At 49.0% G+C, this 17550-nt stretch overlaps 1 protein-coding gene across 1 annotated transcript in view; it reads right to left on the bottom strand.

Annotated features, from left to right (window-relative positions):
• Positions 1 to 17550, bottom strand: part of ALK (ALK receptor tyrosine kinase) — a 113346-nt gene that overhangs the window by 82381 nt on the left and 13415 nt on the right. Inside the window, exons 2-3 of the mRNA XM_033176744.1 lie at positions 9413 to 9507; positions 9114 to 9242 (exon numbers count right to left, since the gene is read on the bottom strand). Of these exons, the coding sequence (XP_033032635.1) occupies positions 9114 to 9242; positions 9413 to 9507 (224 nt within the window). The remainder of the gene's footprint in view (positions 1 to 9113; positions 9243 to 9412; positions 9508 to 17550) is intronic.

Raw genomic sequence — 17550 nt, 5'->3', positions numbered from 1 at the left:
ATGAGAGGACACAAAATTCAAAATATTAACCTCCCCCCAGATACATACTTATATGTATACATAAGAGTGTGCAGCTCATAGAATTTCGTGTATACACAAAAGTGTGCACAACTCATGGAAGGAGGTGGATTGTAAATGCACTGAATATATATAGAATATTTATAGAAGGCAACACACGGGGGTGAGTTGGTCCAATCTTTTTGCTTACATATATATTTAATAATAATGTTAATTACAATGTCACAGCAGCATTTTATATTAGCATATTGTTTTGTACCTTTCAAAGCCTGATAGAAATGATCTCATTTGCTCAGTACAATAGGCAGCTCTGAGAAAGAACTCTGGCAGGTAATTAATATCCCTACTTTATGGATGAGGAAACGGGGCCCAGAATCTTTGACTTTCCTGAAGTTGCATGGCCAGAACCTTGGTCTCTGGGATTCTTTGCCAATTCACTTACTGTCTTGCTATTGCCTCAATAGGTGCTTCATGACTATTTAAGCATCTGTAGAATATTGAATACATAGCCTTGAGACTGATCCTAGGAATTCTGCCCATCAGAATCCCCACTGGGGTCCCAGAGCTTCCTGGTGAATGTTGGTCTCTAGCATAGAGAAGCCACTACAGGCAGGCTCTAAGATGGCCTCAGTGGTCTCCAGCTCCTGATAATCACACCTCTGTGTAACCCCCTCCCTTTGAGTATAGGTGAGCTCTGTGAATTGCTTCTAACCAACAGAATATGGCACAGACGATGAGATGTCGTTTTCTTGCTTATGTTATAAAATTGTAATTTCTGTATTACCAGAAGACTCTCTTTATCTCTCTGTCTCCCCACCCCACCCCCTCACCCCCACACTAGCTTTGAAAAAGTAAGCTGCCATACTGGGGAGAAACTGAGGTGGCCTCCAGCCAGTTAGGAACTGAGGCCCTGAGTCCAGTAGCCCTCCAAGAACTGCCAACCACCATGTGAGCTTGGCAGTGAACCCTTCCCCAATAGAGCTTTCAGATGAGACTGACACCCTAACTGCAGCCTTACAAGAGACTATGAAATGGAGGACCCAGTTGAGCTGTGTCTGATTTCCTGACCTGCAGAAACTGGTATAATAAATGTGTGTTGTTATAGCCACTGTGTTTATGGTCATTTGTTACAATGCAATGGATAACTATCCAGGCACCCCAAAGCCCCTGCTGTACAGCGGGTACATTCTTTGGCCTCCTCATCTTTTGTGTAAGCACCCAGCAGGGAGGGCACTGGCTGGACCAAGTTCTGCCCTGTCCCCTCTCCCTCCTCCCTGACTCCATGATAGCTAAGGCAATTCCACCTCTTGTTTCTTTTCCTCTCAATAGGGGAGGAGCAATCTGGGAAGACCACCTTTTGTGATCAAGAGTTAGCATTTTAACCTTTTTACTCCTACATTCACTGTCCACCTCCAGGCCCGGATGAATTAAAAAATTTTTTTCATTGTCCAAAACCAGTGAAGCTTTGCTGCAACAAGCAGAGAGCTGAATAGGCTCTGAGAAGACACAGAGTTGTTTTACAGGCAGAAGCAGCAAGCCCAAGAGAAGAATGATAAAAAAGTGGTCTTCCCAAACAAGTACTTAATGCACTTGCCCTGATGGAGGGGCCTTTGTGTTCTGCTAGTCTTCAAGCTAAATGATCTTAAGGCATACTGAGATACTGAGCCCAGAGTTCCTGGATCATTTATTGTCTTCCACTTATGTAACCTTTCACTGAAACAAATGAGAAAAAACAACATGTTTTCTCAGGCCAGCCAGGAGAGGGAAAGGCAATGGTTCCTGTCTGCTGCTTAGAAGGGCAACAGTATCGACTTTATGTTGAAGCATTTTGTCAGCAGCCTTGCCATAATTCCAACCCCCACCTAGCCTTAGATTGGAGGTTCATGAGGCATCTTTGAGTCTGTCAGAGCTGGGTGGGTCTGTGCTATTTCTTAAGGGGGGCCGGGGTTTGGGAAGTTCTGAAGTAATAGTGTTGATGCCTGTCTATCTCACAGGACACATTGTGAAAATGATGATTGGTTCAGAATAATTTGCAATGCATCTAGGGCAGGGTCAAGTGAGGGCACCTGTCCTGGTTCTAGATGTGATCAGAATCAGAAGTCTCTCCTGTGGTGGGATAATAGTGGCTTCATATTGGGCTTATGCAGACGAAGCTTTGGGTGATCATTTTTCTTTTCTTTTTTTTCTTTCTTTTTCCTTTTTTTTTTTCTTGAGACGGAGTCTTGCTCTGTCACCCAGGCTGGAGTGCAGTGGTGCGATCTCACTGCAAGCTCCGCCTCCCAGGTTCACGCCATTCTCCTGCCTCAACCTCCCGAGTAGCTGGGACTACAGGCGCCCGCCACCACGCCTGGCTAATTTTTTTGTATTTGTAGTATAGACGGGGCTTCACCGTGTTAGCCAGGATGGTCTCGATCTCCTGACCTGGTGATCCACCCGCCTCGGCCTCCCAGCGGGTGATCATTTTTCAAGAGAACACTTTGGCTTGTTCACAGGCTCAGAGCCCCAGGCCCCTGCATAGGGTTTGACACAGAGTAGGCACCCAGTACATGCTTGTTAAATTGAACTATATGAGTTGTTATTCCCTAGGCTTGGGATTCAGGGAAAGCAATGATGTTGTCTGCATTGGGCGCTGAGTTGAATCTCCTGAGTGCAAAGAAAACAGCTGATTTGGATGCAGCAAGAGCTTCTCCCTTATGCTGGTCAGCAGTTGGGCAGTATTTAGTATTGTTCCTAATAGGCATGGGCTTAGAGTGGGAAAGACTTTGGAGTGAGCCAGCTTGACTTTGAATCCTGGCTCTGCATTTGATTAGAAGGTCAAGTCACATAATCTTTCTGATCCTCTGTTTCCCCAATTCTAAAACGGGAAGCAAATGATGGCTCAGGTAGCTCCTTATGTGTGAGGCACCTCTCTAAGCCCTGGATACATATTAACGTATATGATCCTTGCATCAAACCTAAGCGATGTAAGCATTGATAATCTAAGCACCATTTTTTGATGCAAGGAAACAAAGGCACAGACAGCAGAAGGGAGGTGCTCAGAGTGAGTAACATAGCTGGGATTTGGACACAGGTAGTCTGTGCTCTTAAAAAAAATGCTATATTTCTTCCTCATGGTGACATCTCCCTCAGGAAGTCCGTGAGAATAAAATGAAAGAGACACTGAATGAGCTTAGTGACTGTCACCCCATGGACAGATGGAAGGAGGTGGCTGACAAATGGCAGAACACACGCTGGGAAACTGTTGCTGATGGGTGCTCGGCCTTCAGCCCAGCCTCCGGTTCCACCCTGTCACCATCGCCAGGTCCCTAGGGAAGTGCTTTCTCACCATCAAGCTAACCCCAGTGTTCACTGATGTCCACCTCTTGGGGATGCTGACTGGCTCTCCAGCATGCAAAGCCTCTTCCACTGGAAGAGACTCATTAGCGTTGGTAATGGGATCATGAATCATAAATTAGTTCTTTGCCACCTGTCTTCCTGGAGCAGTCGTGCTTGCTCCGGGGAAGGAAGACACACCCAAATGAATAGTGACATTCTAATTGGGAGGGCACCGAATGTGCTCCAATGACTGGGGTCCCAAGAGCCTTGTTAAGGCTGGTGCTTCCTGCGTCATCACTAGTGTGCTTGCTATAAAATAGGTGATAATCTAATATTAGTAACATAAGCGAGAACACAGAGGTGACCAGTGTCTGCAGGGGCTCCAAGGGTTCGAACTACGGTCCCATGCCTGCCACCCCTTAATGAACAGTCCCTCCTAGTTGAATGGGTGCTAACAGAAGTGCCTTCCAAGTGCACCAGTGAAGGCTGGGGTGCACGGAGGAATGCCAATTAGCTGCAATTATCAGCTTTCTTAAATGTGTGTGGGAACACTGCCTGCCTGGGGCGCCGTCTTGAATGTTAGTGAAGATGCAGATGTGCTCTGTTTAAACAAAAACTAACATAAGAAGCCAGATCCCTCTGGAAGACCTACTCAATAATGAAAGAGAGATCCCTCTGGAAGACCTATTCAATAATGGGATTCCTGAAAGATTTATCACAACTTTGACCCTCTAAATGTTATCTGGCCTAGAACATTTCACTTTCTGCATGATTTTTAAGAAACACGATCGTTTGCCTTTTACACAAGTTGTCTAACTTAGGGCAAGTTAGTTCACCCCTCCGGACCTCATTTGTTAAAGGGGGATACTATGCTAGCACCAAGAGCTCAGCACGGTCCTGGCATACAGCAGTGCTTGGTGAATCACAATTATGATTGCTGTGTGATGAGGGAACGTGACAAGGGCTTTGCTCTGGACCAGGCTCCTCGTCTGTAGGTCAGGATGCACATCCAGGTTCCTAAACTTTTTTGCTAATCAAGCTTTCCTTGAGGGATGGTTAAAAATGGGAATTTTGACATCCTGCTCCCAGACATTCAGATTCCATAGGTTGATGGGGGCCCAAGAAGCTGCATGTTAAACGAGCAGCACTTGCAGACACGAGAGGACCCAGATGCTGATGATTTGAGGACACACTTGGAGAAACCAGGGGCTGAATCTAGTTCCCTGGCTGGCCAGCTCACTGCTGCACTTGTGAGTCCTGGATTGTGTCTGTAACTGGGGATTTCTGGGGAAAGCTGTTAATGATGCCATTAATGCGAGTTCCCTCCAGCGGGAGGGGGCTCCCGGCTCCCTGCTCTGTCTTGTCTCTGGACTTCTCACATCTTGGACCTCCCGTCTTCAAGGTTGGGATGCAATGATGAGCTGTGGCTAAAGAGAGGGACTTGGCTTCCTCCCGGTCCCCAGAATGGGATTATCTGCAAGGCCAGCAAGGAAGAGGCCAGGATTTTTCAGAACTGGATTAGAATACATTATTGATTCAGGAACGGAGTGACTCTGAAGAGAAGAGGCCTCCCCTCTTGGGGTGTGCCACTAAAGTAGGCTTGGCTGGACCTGCAGGGCCTGAGCGCAGCAGGCTCTGAGGGGAACAAAGATCCCCATCGAGTGGAAAGACAGGGTCTGCGGGAGGATGCTGGGCCCGCAGAGCCTGCCTTCCAACAATGCCGTCATCCCCAGAAGGACGTACTTGGAACATAATGGCTCTAGCTACAAATTCTATTAACTCTAATAGTTGTTCTGTGGTGAATGGATAATGCATTTAGCAGAAATAGACCCAATCAATTTATATGAAACACATAAAACTTTCTCATTGGAATTGGCATCTGTTCTTGAATCAGGAGCGTGTGTGGAAATGGACAGCCTGTCACCCTCACTTCTGGGCACATTAGTAGTGCCATGGGTTCATTGGAGATATGGGCCAAATAAAGCCATGGCTCCCTGATGGTATCACCCTTCAACCCTTGGAATCTTGGAGCTGGGAACAAGAAGGGACTTGGACACTGTCTACTTCTAACCTTGACTTTTAAAAAAATTGCAGTCTCTCTGCCCTTGTCTGTGTTCACATTAACCCCCTCATCTGCTGACTTGCCCTGATGGGAGGCCCTGCAGAGGCAGAATGGCCCCAGGGCCACAGCTTGCTAGTGCAACCAGCCAGGACCCAGCGGGGGTGTTCTCTCTTTTAGTCCAGTGCTCTTCCCATGACTCTATATAGTTTTAATTGCTTTTATTCCCGCTTTGGTGAGGGATGTGTACTCAGAAAATGGCAGACCAACCTGTCACCAAATAGCTAGAGGCAAGGCTGTGGTTTTGATGCCAAGGCTCCACAGTTAGGGTTGTGGAGTTGGGCCCAAAGTTTGGGCGGGTTCTCCCGTTAGCTGAGCTGATTCCCTTGGACTTGCCCTACATAGCATCTGAGCTCCAAGGAGAAGGATAGAGGGGTAGGGAGGTTGAAGAAGGGTCCTTGGGCCTTGGGGGCCTGCTTGTCCTCATCTGGGCTTTTTAGGGAAAGGGTGTGGTAGAGCCTGCCTGTTCCTCCTCACTGCTAACATTCATTACTGCCAGAGAGAGACAGTCATGGGGTGGGGGGAGAGAAAGAGAGAGAGAGAAGGAGGGAACAGGGTGAGGGGGAGAGGGGGAGAGAGAGAGAAGGAGGGAGTGGGGTGAGGGAGAGAAAGAGAGAGAAGGAGGGAGCAGGGTGGGGGGGAAGAGGGAGAGAGGGAGAGAGAGAGAGAGAGAGAGAGAGAGAGAGAGAGAAGGAGGGAGTGGGGTGAGGGAGAGAGAGAAAGATAGAAAGAGAGAGAAGAACCTGGTTCTGCAGCCCTGTGATGAGATTACCCCAATCATTTGGTTAGTGTAATTGTATGTGCAAAGCTGACAAATGTAATTTCCCTGGACTTAATACTTGCCCCATTTTCTCTTTCAGCATCTTCATCTGATTAGCTAAAGTGACTCAGAGTCTTCCAAGAATGCCACATGAAGCACCTGGACAGGATTTTCCTGGCCTGGAAACTTGAGTGGCTTAGCTCTGCTCCATGGGCCCGGAGGTGAAGAACCTCCCAGATCAGATCCAGGGAGTCAGGCTGAATCTCTCCTCAGAGGGGAGGGCTGCTGTGGAGAGGGAGGAATGTTTAGGGAAGCTTAGAAATGTTGCCAATAACTGTTTCCAAAAGACCCCAAAGGGCCTTTGCGTTTCTAGTTCTCTAACACCTGCCTGGAGGAGAGTTGAAATGCCACCAGCCACCTTGTTCCAGCCCAGCAGAAACTGACAGCTTTGAACTTTGGAAAGAAAAATCTTATTATCTTGTCTCCTCAATTGTTTGTCAGAAGGTTGGGAGCTGATTTGTTTACTGTTCGCGCAGGGCCTCTTGGCTGGAACTCTTCCCTGCCCTTCTCCATTTTTAGTGTTTTTCTCTGATTGGAGACTTCGATACCTAGAAGTAGCTTAGTTGGGTGAAAGAATGTGGACTCCAGGTTGACTTCCTGGCCCCACTCCCTTCCAGCCTTGGGGCCCTTAAATTCTTCCATACCATTTTCCTCATCCTTACAGTGGTAAAAACAGCAACTGTCCCTGGGCCCCTGTGAGGACAAGTTGTTGTGTGAAATAACGTAGGCTATAGGCGATAGGACCACGCTCAGTGCTCTTTCCTTTCCTTTCCTTCCCCTTCCGGCCTGTCCCTCTGTCCTTTATCAGGGGGTCTCCCAGGTGGAAGCTCTGAGCTTGTGCTTTGCAAACATGCCCTGCTGCCTCATAGGCCACTCTCCTCCCATGGCCCAGGAGCTCCAGAACGGCGAGTACTGGCTCAGCCCTGTCCCTGTTGTAACCATGCACCGTGCTGGGCACGTGTCTGCTGGGTACGTGTCTGCTGGGTACGTGTCTGCTGGGTACGTGTCTGCTGGGTGATTATTACTGAGTGGGTGTGGGAGTGGGTGTGGCCTTGGCCTCTGCCTCCATGAGTCTGCCTGGACCCATAGGCACTACCTCAGTATTGCTCTGAGACGGGTTGAGAATGAGGGATCAGGTTTCTCAGTGGGGAGACTTGTGTTCCAGCTGCTGTCTCCTCCAGCCTTTAATTTTATTTAGAGGTGGTGGGGGAGCCATCACCACGTGTGAGCCACTGGTGATTTCATTAGTCTGAGTGGCCATTGGGCAGGCCCTTATCGATTAACCTTTTAGGGACAGTGGGAGTTATGTGGCAATAAACTCATGAATCGAGCAGGGTGGATGGCTGTTTCCTAAATGCTGGCTGCAGGGGCTGGCTGCTGACACCTGAGATCCAAGCTCAGGCATCCAGCCACCCACTGGTCAATAGATGTTTCTGGAGTCTCTGCTCTGTAATCAGTGCTGTTGATTAGGCTGGGCAGGGAGCTGTGGCTATGTTTACTTAGCACACTAAAAGGACAAGTCTGGCTTCTTCCCTCAATTTATAAATTTATACATTTCCTGAATTTTTCACAGGGAGGTGGTAGTTGACCAAGACTCAAGGAGTGAGTGGAGGTGAATCACTGGGGCTGGGGGGCAGGGCATTGAATGGAGAGGTTAGAAAGCTGCCTCCATCAGGTGAGACGTTGGCATGAACCGGGAGGGGAGGGGGAAACCAGAGAGAGCTGCAGTTTTGTGGGACAGGCTCCCCTCTGTGTAGGAATATGCAAAGGTCTTTCATCGTTCTAGTTAAACGGGAAGGGAGGGATGATGGGAAAAGGAACTCTTTCTCCTGGGTCTGGCAGCTGGATTAGATCAGGCAGGAATCAGGAAGGGGTGACGGTTAGCCCTGGGGCAGCTTTTCATGGGACAGAAAGGAAAGGACTCCTTCAAAGACAACGCCACACTAACATCTAGTTCACATGTTGAGAGCTGATTAATTCAGCAGCAAAGGTATGAACCTCATTTTTTGTACTTTGTACCAGAAAAGGATTTCACATTATAAGTTGAAATTAGAGATTTAACATTGATCTGTTATTATTTTGATAAAGACTTATCTTTTATAGGAAAAAGAGTGTGGGTAGACTGTGTGTTGTACACTTGTTTCTCCAGGCTATACATAGTAGAAGAAACCTCACAGGCCCAGGCACCAATGCCTGCCTGGGAAAACCCCTTGGCTGACTGGCATGGGGCTGGGGCAGCCTTAATCGGCTTCTAGGGGCTAGGCTCACAGCCTCTGGTCTAATAGAAGAGTGGCTGAGAAGTCACAACTGTGGTTTATAACCAGAGGCTGAAAAGTTCTGCTGAGGTAGAAAGGGACCATGTGGAGGGGATCTGAGCTCTGGGGGAACTGTATTGAAAGAAAGCTTCGGGGACTTTACCCACGATGGAGTAGCCCACGTTTGTGCAACAGATAACCTTGGCCAGCCCCAGCCCTCTTTATAAGGAGAAGAAATCTGACAGTAAGGTTTGCTTTGTTCAGTAAGGTGGGAGTGAATTCAAAGCAGAGATGGGGAAAAAAATGCCAGTTTGGTTCTCTCCTTTGGGTGGGGCCTAGGTATTCCCTAGGCATAGAGGAAGCTGCTCCTTTGTACAACTTCCAGAGGTTTCCATTTGCTCAGGCAATATGAGAACCAGACAGCTTCCTCTTGGACCCCATAGTCAGAGCATAGGTGATGCTCCTTCTAAAGACTGACTGTTTCATTCTTTCAGCACAGCTCCGCACCCCAAATACAGCACCAATCTTTCTTCTGCCTTTTGCAACAAGAGGTTACTATGCTCACATTTGTGAGCTGAGCCCTTACCTGTAGGGTCAAAGATGGGCGTCTGTCGTGGTGAATTTTCCCCGGGTTTCAGCTCCTTGTTTGGGTTTCTCTCAAACAGGTTTCTTGATTTGGGTGCTGTATTCTGTAGGATCTTGTCCTCTCCACTAACTGGAATAGAGAAGACCCCATGGGCTGAGTTAGGTGAGGGTCGATTTCAGGGTGAGAGATGATTTCACACTGAGGGAGGTGGGAGAGACAGGCTTAGGCTGAGGAGGGGACAATGAGGCCATGGGCCATTGGGGTTGGGGGACATAGTGTTGGGGTCAGAGTGAACTCACTGGTGAGGTAGCAGTCCAGGCTGATGGAGATATTGTCAAAAGCCACGATGGCTCTGGATCCTTGTCCCCACCATGCAACCATCTGCAGCCAGAACCTGTACACATCAAGAGGAATGTGTGTGAGGAGCAAACTGGGGGGTCTTGTCTTAGGATTCAGCATCCAGCAGCCATGTGCTGATTACCTGGCTCAGAATGTGAGTCTGAAAAAAGCTTACCTAATCCCAGAGCAGTGGTGAGAGAAGAGCCATCAATTCCCCCTACTTCTGCAATGCAGGGCACTTCCCCTTCCGAACTATCCCCTTCCCCTTCCGAACCAGCTGACACACTGGTCCTTAAATCCAGCCTGGAGTTTGGGGCCTGGGACCAGGACTCCCTGATCATCTGAGGAGAAATCTTTTGCTTTCTGGGTGTGCGGGATGCTTGGAAATGGAGAAGAAATCTGACAGTAACTGCTTTGTTCAGTAAATGGGGAGTGATTTCAAGGCACTGAGTTGGGGAAAAAAATACCAGCTTGGGTCTCCTGTTTGGGTGAACTAAACGGGAAAAATGGGTAGGTCTGACATTCAGCCAGTGGGGCTGAAGTCATTATTAAAATCTTAAAATGCTTCTGTACCAGCCAATAAAGAACCGCAGTTCCACGAGTGCCCCTTGCTTGTTGCTTCAGGCAACTGTCTCTTTCCCTGGTGCCCCTGCCCCATGAATTTCCTAATTAACCAGCATCCGTAGGGTTTATCCATTGGTTAGCCCAACAGGGGTTTCAAGCATCCTGGGTCTCATCCAGCATCACAGGAGGTTGCCCACCTGGTGGTTAAATGTTGAGCTACTTGACTATTACCCCTGGGAGTGTTTGTAACCAATACAGAGGGGTCATAAAAGTGTTAACAATAAACCCATTAAGATATTGTTTCTTCCTCCCTACTTTTCATGTCCTTGGAGGGCCAGGTTCTCAGACTGTGGCCAGGGAAGGCCTTATAGTGACATAAACAGGAAAATACCTTTCGTTTGTTTGTTTCCTGAGAAATCATCCCCTGGAAGCCTAGCAGCCAGCTAGCCCTTTCCTGCTCCAAGTGAAGGTTTCCTGAGAACCTTAAAATCCTTTCCCACCCTCCAGAACGTCAATCCAGAATGACCTGCAGAACAGGGTGCTGGCTCTGGCATAGATATGAAAACACCAAGAGAAGGAAGCCATACCCATCCATTGGTGGCTGGGCAAACTCCATATGGTACAGCCATACGATGGGACACCGGTCTACAGTCAAGAACGGACCCGGAGACGTGCTATAAAATGGATGGACCTCAAAGACATGATGCTAAGTTAAAGAAGCCAGACAGTAGGTTAAAGACCTCCTATTGAATGATTCTGTTGATAGAAAATGTCTAGAAAGGTAAATCTATGGAGCCAGAAAGCAGGTTAGTGGTTGCCTGGGGCTGGGAGTGGGCACAGGATTGACTGCAGACTAGCACACAGGCTTTTTTGGGGTGATGAAAATGCTCAGAAACGGGATTGTGGTGCTCTCTCCACAGCTATATAAATCTGTTGGAAGTCATTGACTTGTACACTTAAAGTAGGTGAATTTTATGATATATAAATTACAGTTTGATAAAGCTGTTAGATAAAACAGAGAGGAGGAGAGAGGGAACCCAGGCCGCAGGGCATGGCCACATAGGGTGGCAAGAGCAGAAAACCGAAGCAGGGCAGCACTAGCGACGTGGAGAGAACAGGCCTGCAGGGTACAAGAAGGACAAAAAACGGGATGCCAAGAGTGGGAGGAAAGATGCAGAGGAAAAGATATGGAGAGAAAGGGCATTTGCTCACATGGATTTGCAGTGAGGCAGCAAAGCTTTAGCCAGTGGGTAAACTACAGCAGGGGTTGGAAGCTCCTGTTCCGCCTGTGTGTGGATGATCTCTGATCAACATGTAGAAGATGCTGGCTTGTTAGATGCTGGCTTGGTTATACCTGGCCAGAGAACAATTACTGTTTCCATGGAGTAAAGCCTTGAATTCCAAAACTTTTATCTGAATAACTGTGCTCAATTATGCTTAATGAACTACCGCATACATTTGTCTGTGCTTTCAACCATCTTGTGAGATCTAGTCATTCAGAAACAATCCTTTCTGTCTGAAAGTCATAATTACAGGACCCAAATCCGGTTTGATTCTAAAGAAGAAATGCCCACATCTATTGTAGCCGCGGCCAACAACACTACTGGGGTTGGCCCTTCAGGCCGTATTTCCCATGAAGATGTCTCCATGTAACCCTCAGTCAGCATAGGGTGTGCTGGTGGTTGGGTGTAGAAGTGCCTGATGGACAACCTTCAAATCCTGTTCTGGGTGGCATGGGCATGCCAGATGAGTGTGCGAGAGGGGATGGACAGCACAAAGACCCTCAGCCCCTGCCATCCCGGCATTGGGGTGTATGCCTCTGAGAGGCATCTCTCATTCCAACTTTGATACACACCTATTTTTGTTTCCTTTATAGCTATTACATATAGGTCTATGGGGCATTCTAAGAGAAACCAGACATGAACGCTGCATTCAAGTCACTTATTGTCCAGTGTGAAGATGAAGTGTGTGTACCTCGGTGTGCAATAAAGTAGAATGAGGTCAATGCTTCATGAAGGTGCAGATACAGCATTGTGCGAGCTCAGAGGAAGGGAGAATTACACCAGGGTGGGGAGATCAGGAGGGCTTCATAGAAGAGGCAGTATTTAAGTTGGTCTTGAATGCAGGGAAGGGTTTGAGGATGTGGGTGTGGGAGTGGCATGCAGGGAGGAGAAGATGTCTGGGGCAGAGGAACTGGTGTGAGGGCCATGTGGGCAGGGATAGGACCTGTCCTGCTGGGGAGTGAGGAGTGAGGAAGGAGGTAAAGATGGTGTGGACGTTCAGAGGTCAGGTAAGGAGGTTCTGCCATTATTTCAGGGAAAATGGAGAGCCATTGCAGGTTTCTAACAGGACAGTGCAAGGTTGAAGACCTCTTAGAGGATAACTGTGATGGGATTAGTAAGTGGGATGGGGACTAGGAGAGGAGGCAGAGAGACAGGGGAGATTGCGTGAGAGACATTTCTGCATGCATCTCACACACCTTCCTCGGGTTTCTCTACAAATCTTGGCAAGGTTATAGCCATGATTTCCCTGGGGTCCCCCCAGGGGAAACAGTCCATAGATGAGTTTCTGGCTTGAGCATGTGTAACCCCAGACAAAACCCAGGCCTGGGATCTCAACTGGAAAACCAGGGCCCTAATACTGCTGTCTTGTTAAAGAAGGTGCAACCCTTAGGAAAATGCTGCTTCCAGGTAGCAAGAAAACAGGCACTGAGAGGGACAGAGAGGTGAATAGAAGGACTCAGCTTCCCCGTGGGAGCATCAGGAAGGCACAGTTGCCTGACTTGCCTGCACATCAGGGGGTGAGTCCCCCCATAGGGCACATTTCTCTACCAGGTCATCATCTCCTAACCTGTCATTCACAGGACCGGGGGCCAAGCCAGGCCCTGATTTCAATGCTGAGCAATATGAGGGGTGTACCTTCCAGGAGGCCAGAGGGGCCTGAGTGAGTAAATGACATGTGTGTGCCTGTGGAGCCTGGGGAGGAGGGATAGAATCGCGGCTGTCCTCTAAATGGGTGCTCCCTGGGAAGCTGCATGTCTCCCCGCCCCTCTCTCTGCCTTCCTTCCTTACTACTAAGCGATTAGATCTGCGAAGTCTCTCACAGCCACTGGGCCTCTTAGCATGGATGGGATGATGCTGGCTGAGGCTGGAATGGTTTCTAAATAGAAGAGTTTCTAAAGTACTCTGCACAGCGACAGCAGTGGCAGCTGCTGCTTAAAAGAGTTTGATTGACACTGGGAATTGCACATATTTTGAGTCAGGAACACACACAACCATCAGGAAGATTCAATCAGATGGCAATATGGAACCAGGCAGTGCTGCCTCTGTCCACCCGGGGCCACCCACACATGGGTGCCTCTGTCCACCCATGGGCCAACACTCCCTCATGGCTCCAGCCCCCAGAGGCTGCAAGGAAGGGACAGTGGGACAAAGGTGAGCCGCTGAAGGATGGGTGGAGGGTGGGGCAGAAGCAAAGGCTGTCTAGGAATGGAGTCTGGGGGTGGTAGGTGATGGGCAGTCGGGGGGTAGAGTAGCACCAATCTAGGATGCTCTTTTCTGTGGATGTGCTGGCCCAGAGACAGAGTGGGCGTCAGGACCACCCAGATTCAGGTTTTCCTACTTTGGAAGGTGCCTGGTTGTGTGTCTACCTGATAGGTGAAGAAGAGGTTGCTTCTGGACCGCTCACCCTCTCCTTGCTGGAGATGGGAAAGGCTTCCTCAAGGCTCTCGCGGTCTCCTGGTTCTACCCACTCCTTCCTGTGAGTTCCCCAGAAGTACAACTACCATGTCACTCTCCAGGGTCAGCTATGGCCTCAGGTCTGGAGTTCTACCACTTACTAGCTGGGCCACTTTGGGATCGAGGGATAGTTCTGGCATGTACCAAGTGGACCACTCTGGGACTAAGGGAAAGTTCTGGTATGTACCAGGTGGACTACCAAGGGACCGAGGGAAAATTCTGTTATATGCCAGGTAGACCTGACACTTAGGTGAGACCCGACACACTCTGGGACTGAGGGAGAGTCCTGGCATGTACCAGGTGGACTGCTGTGGGGCTGCGGGAAAGTTCTATCATGTATGAGGTGGCCCACTCTGGGACTGAGGGAAAGTTCTAGTAGGTACTAAGTGGACCACTCTGGGACTGGGGGGAGGTTGTGGTATATACAGATGGACTACTCTGGGACTGAGGGAATGTTCTAGTATGTACCAGACAGTCCATTCTGGGATTGAGTGAAAGTTTTAGTGTGTACCATGTAGACCACTCTGGGACTGAGGGGATGTCATGGTATATGCCAAGTGGACCACTCTGGGACTGAGGGAAGGTTCTGGTATGTATCAGGTGGACCACTCTGGGACATGGAGAAAGTTCTAGAATGTACCAGGTGGATCACTCTGGGACCGGGGGGTGGGGGGGGGGAAGTTCCAGTATGTACCAGGTGGTCCGTTCTGGGACTGAGGGAAAGTTCTAGTATGTACCAGGTACACTACTGTGGAACTGAGGGAAGGTTGTGGTATATACAGAGAGACCACTCTGGGATTGAGGGAAAGTTCTAGTATGTACCAGGTAGACCACTCTGGGACTGAGGGAAGGTTCTAGTATGTACCAGGTGGACCACTCTGGGACAGAGGGAAAGTTCTAGAATGTACCAGGTGGACCACTCTGGGACCGAGGGAAAGTTCTAATATGTACCAGGTGGTCCATTCTGGGATTGAGGGAAAGTTCTGGCATGTACCAGGTGGACCCTCTGGGACTGAGGGAGAAAATTCTAGTGTTTACCAGGTAGACCACTCTGGGACTGAGGGGAGGTTGTAGCATATGCCAGGTATACCACTCTGGGACTAAGGGAAGGTGCTGGTATGTACCAGGTGGACCACTCTTGGACCGAGGGAAAGTTCTAGTATGTACCAGGTGGTCCATTCTGGGATTGAAGGAAAGTTCTGGCATGTAGACCTCTCTGGGACTGTGGGAAGGTTCTGACATATACCAGGTGAGCCACCCTGGGTTTGGCTGAAAGAAAGCAAGGACCCTGACACATCACTGCCAAGATTGCCAGGGACAGGCTGTCCTAGTGAACATATAGTTACTCCTTTGCCCCATTTTGAAACCTCAGCTCTGGATGGGGAAAGGAGGCTGGGTTCCCCAGTACAGAAGAGGCTTCCCCTTCCTCTCTGTGGGCAACCGGGTCAAGGAGAAGGGAAGCGTTAGCCCTTTGGGGTTCCTTCCGCTCTCTCACCAATCTGTGTTGCCTAAGAACATGGCAGGGGAGCCTCCTCTCTTTCCCAGTGCTTAGCAGCAGAGATTTTGCTCCTGACCCTTCATAGTTCATACCTGCTCAGCTCTTTCTGTTTCTTCAAAGAGGACACTTTTGATTGCATGGGTTGTTGTTGCTTTTTCTTTTCTTTTTTCCAGCCAGTGGAGTTTGGAACTTGTTATTAAAACAGACTTGGCTAGAGATCTCGGTTGGAGGCTGGCTTTGCATAAAGAAGGTGTTCGCCTAGACGCTTCTCGTTCAGCTCTACAGAGATGCTTTTTGAAAACAGACTCAGGGGGGATCTGGGAGGTGGCCATCTGGGCAGTGGGCCAAGTCTGGAAGGGTAGCTTCAGAATTGGGCGCCTCGGAGAGTCACCGGGCAGATCTCTGCCTGAGAAATGCCGATGCTGCTCACGTACAGCACAGAAAACGTACCATCTCATTCAGGCAACAGACTGTTAATGGACAGCGAATATAATGCCTTATTTGCTACCCTGCCAGCCTTAGGGATTGACAAACCTAATTAAGTTCACTTAATGATTTTAAGTAGCTGACAGAAAGGTTTGTGTCTGATGTGGATGGAGGGAATGGCGACGCTTTGGAGGGGAGAGCAGGATGGAGTGGCTGGACTGGGTAGAAAGCATTTGCCGGCTGGGCACCATGTCTCAGATTCCTCCCTCGGCCATTTAGTGGGCTCAGAAGGAGGGAGTGTTCTGCATCCCTTTTTGCTGCTGGGGCTTGTCTGGGCCCTGGCTGCTTAGGATAGGGCTGGCAGGTACTGCAGAGGAAAAACACTTTCTCCAATTTCTCAACTGTGCAGTTGATTTGCTCGGCAAAAGTCTTCTTAAATGGGCTGTCACGAAGCTTGGGTCACAGTAGGCATATCCATTAGAACAATATATGTGAAGAAAAAGCCCTGCCACATCCCTCCTATTATCTGTGTAATGGACTTCAGCTCTAAGATGAAGACAGGAGCTGATGGACTGCTTTGGATTCCTGGGACCATCCCTGGCCATGTCAAATGCTATCATGGCTGGGAATGTGTGTCTTGGCTCTAGGAGTTTTTAACTTCTGCACAGTAAACTGGAGATGAGCTGGACATTCAAGGCCATACTCAGGAGTTGGGAATACAGCCCTCCTGGCTCCATCCCACTCTCAGAAGTAATTTACCACCTCCTGCCTTGGTTTCCCCTCTAGGCATAATGACACCAGGAGCACGAGTAAAAGTCAACACAGAGCTTCCATGGCTTTCAAGGGCCATAGAGATCTTTCACAATGAGTCTGGCTAGGTGAGGAAGCCTGTCTAGAAATAAGAGAGAAAATGAATTTTCAGCCAGGCTGAGCAAGCATGGAGAATCACTCAGACTCTTCCACATTCTCAGTTCAAGGTTTCCGGGCATTCTGTGCTTACTTTTGGGGGCTGAGCCTAAAGGCTCCTGGCTCTCTCCTGTGCTCTTGTGTGCCACCAATTAGGAAGGCCTGCTGCAAGGATGTTCCACCACAGCAGACGGAGGCCCATCTCTGGCAAGTTCCTGTTTTGCTTTCATTCTCGAAATCTGTGTGGTGTATGTTGAGCTCTGCTGGGCCCTGGGTTTTGATGGGGAAAGACATTGCTTCCTGGAGCCATGGCCCAGCAAGGGAGGTGCCTATGCACAAAAATACTTGACTTACAGTCAAATAAATGCCAAGTGCTCTAGGGAAGGAGTCAGGGGCCTCTTTGGCCCCTGCCATTCTTTTGACTTGTGTGGTTACATATGGAGACAGTAGCAGATGTGGGATGAGAGCTCAGGCCTCTTGCTTCCCTGGCCACTTTTCCCATCATCTCTTGCAGAACCATCCAACTTCTTGAATCTCATTTATTCTCATATGTACTCTATACCATCAGAAAAGTAGAGCAAGCTCCTTGGGATGACTGGGGGCATGAGGGCTGTCTGGGGCTAGAAAGGCCTGGCATCCACTCTTCTTGGAGGCGTAGGGATGCCTGCTCCCTGTTTCTCAGAACACAAACATTTCCTCTGTCCTCTGTTGCTGTGTTGGCTTGTGGCCTGGGGAGCTGACATGGTACCAGAGATGGTAGCACTGCCAATGGTGAGAAGGCCCAGAGAAAGAGTGGTTTGTACCTCTCTTCTCACCTGACCAAAAACATCTTTAGGAGAGTAAACTAGCAGTCTTTTCTGCTTGGTGAGGACTAGTTTCAAAAAGTAGAGTGGAGTGAAGACTGGGTTGTGTAGTTGGTAGGGCCCTGGACAAGTGGCCAAAACTTTTAAGGTGCCACCTTAGTTTT

This window comes from Trachypithecus francoisi, unplaced genomic scaffold, assembly GCF_009764315.1.
Source record: "Trachypithecus francoisi isolate TF-2019V2 unplaced genomic scaffold, Tfra_2.0 Lachesis_group17, whole genome shotgun sequence".
Taxonomy (NCBI): Eukaryota; Metazoa; Chordata; class Mammalia; order Primates; family Cercopithecidae; genus Trachypithecus; species Trachypithecus francoisi.
Note: the sequence above shows the minus strand (reverse complement) of the source record. Positions and strands in the feature narration are given on the sequence as shown.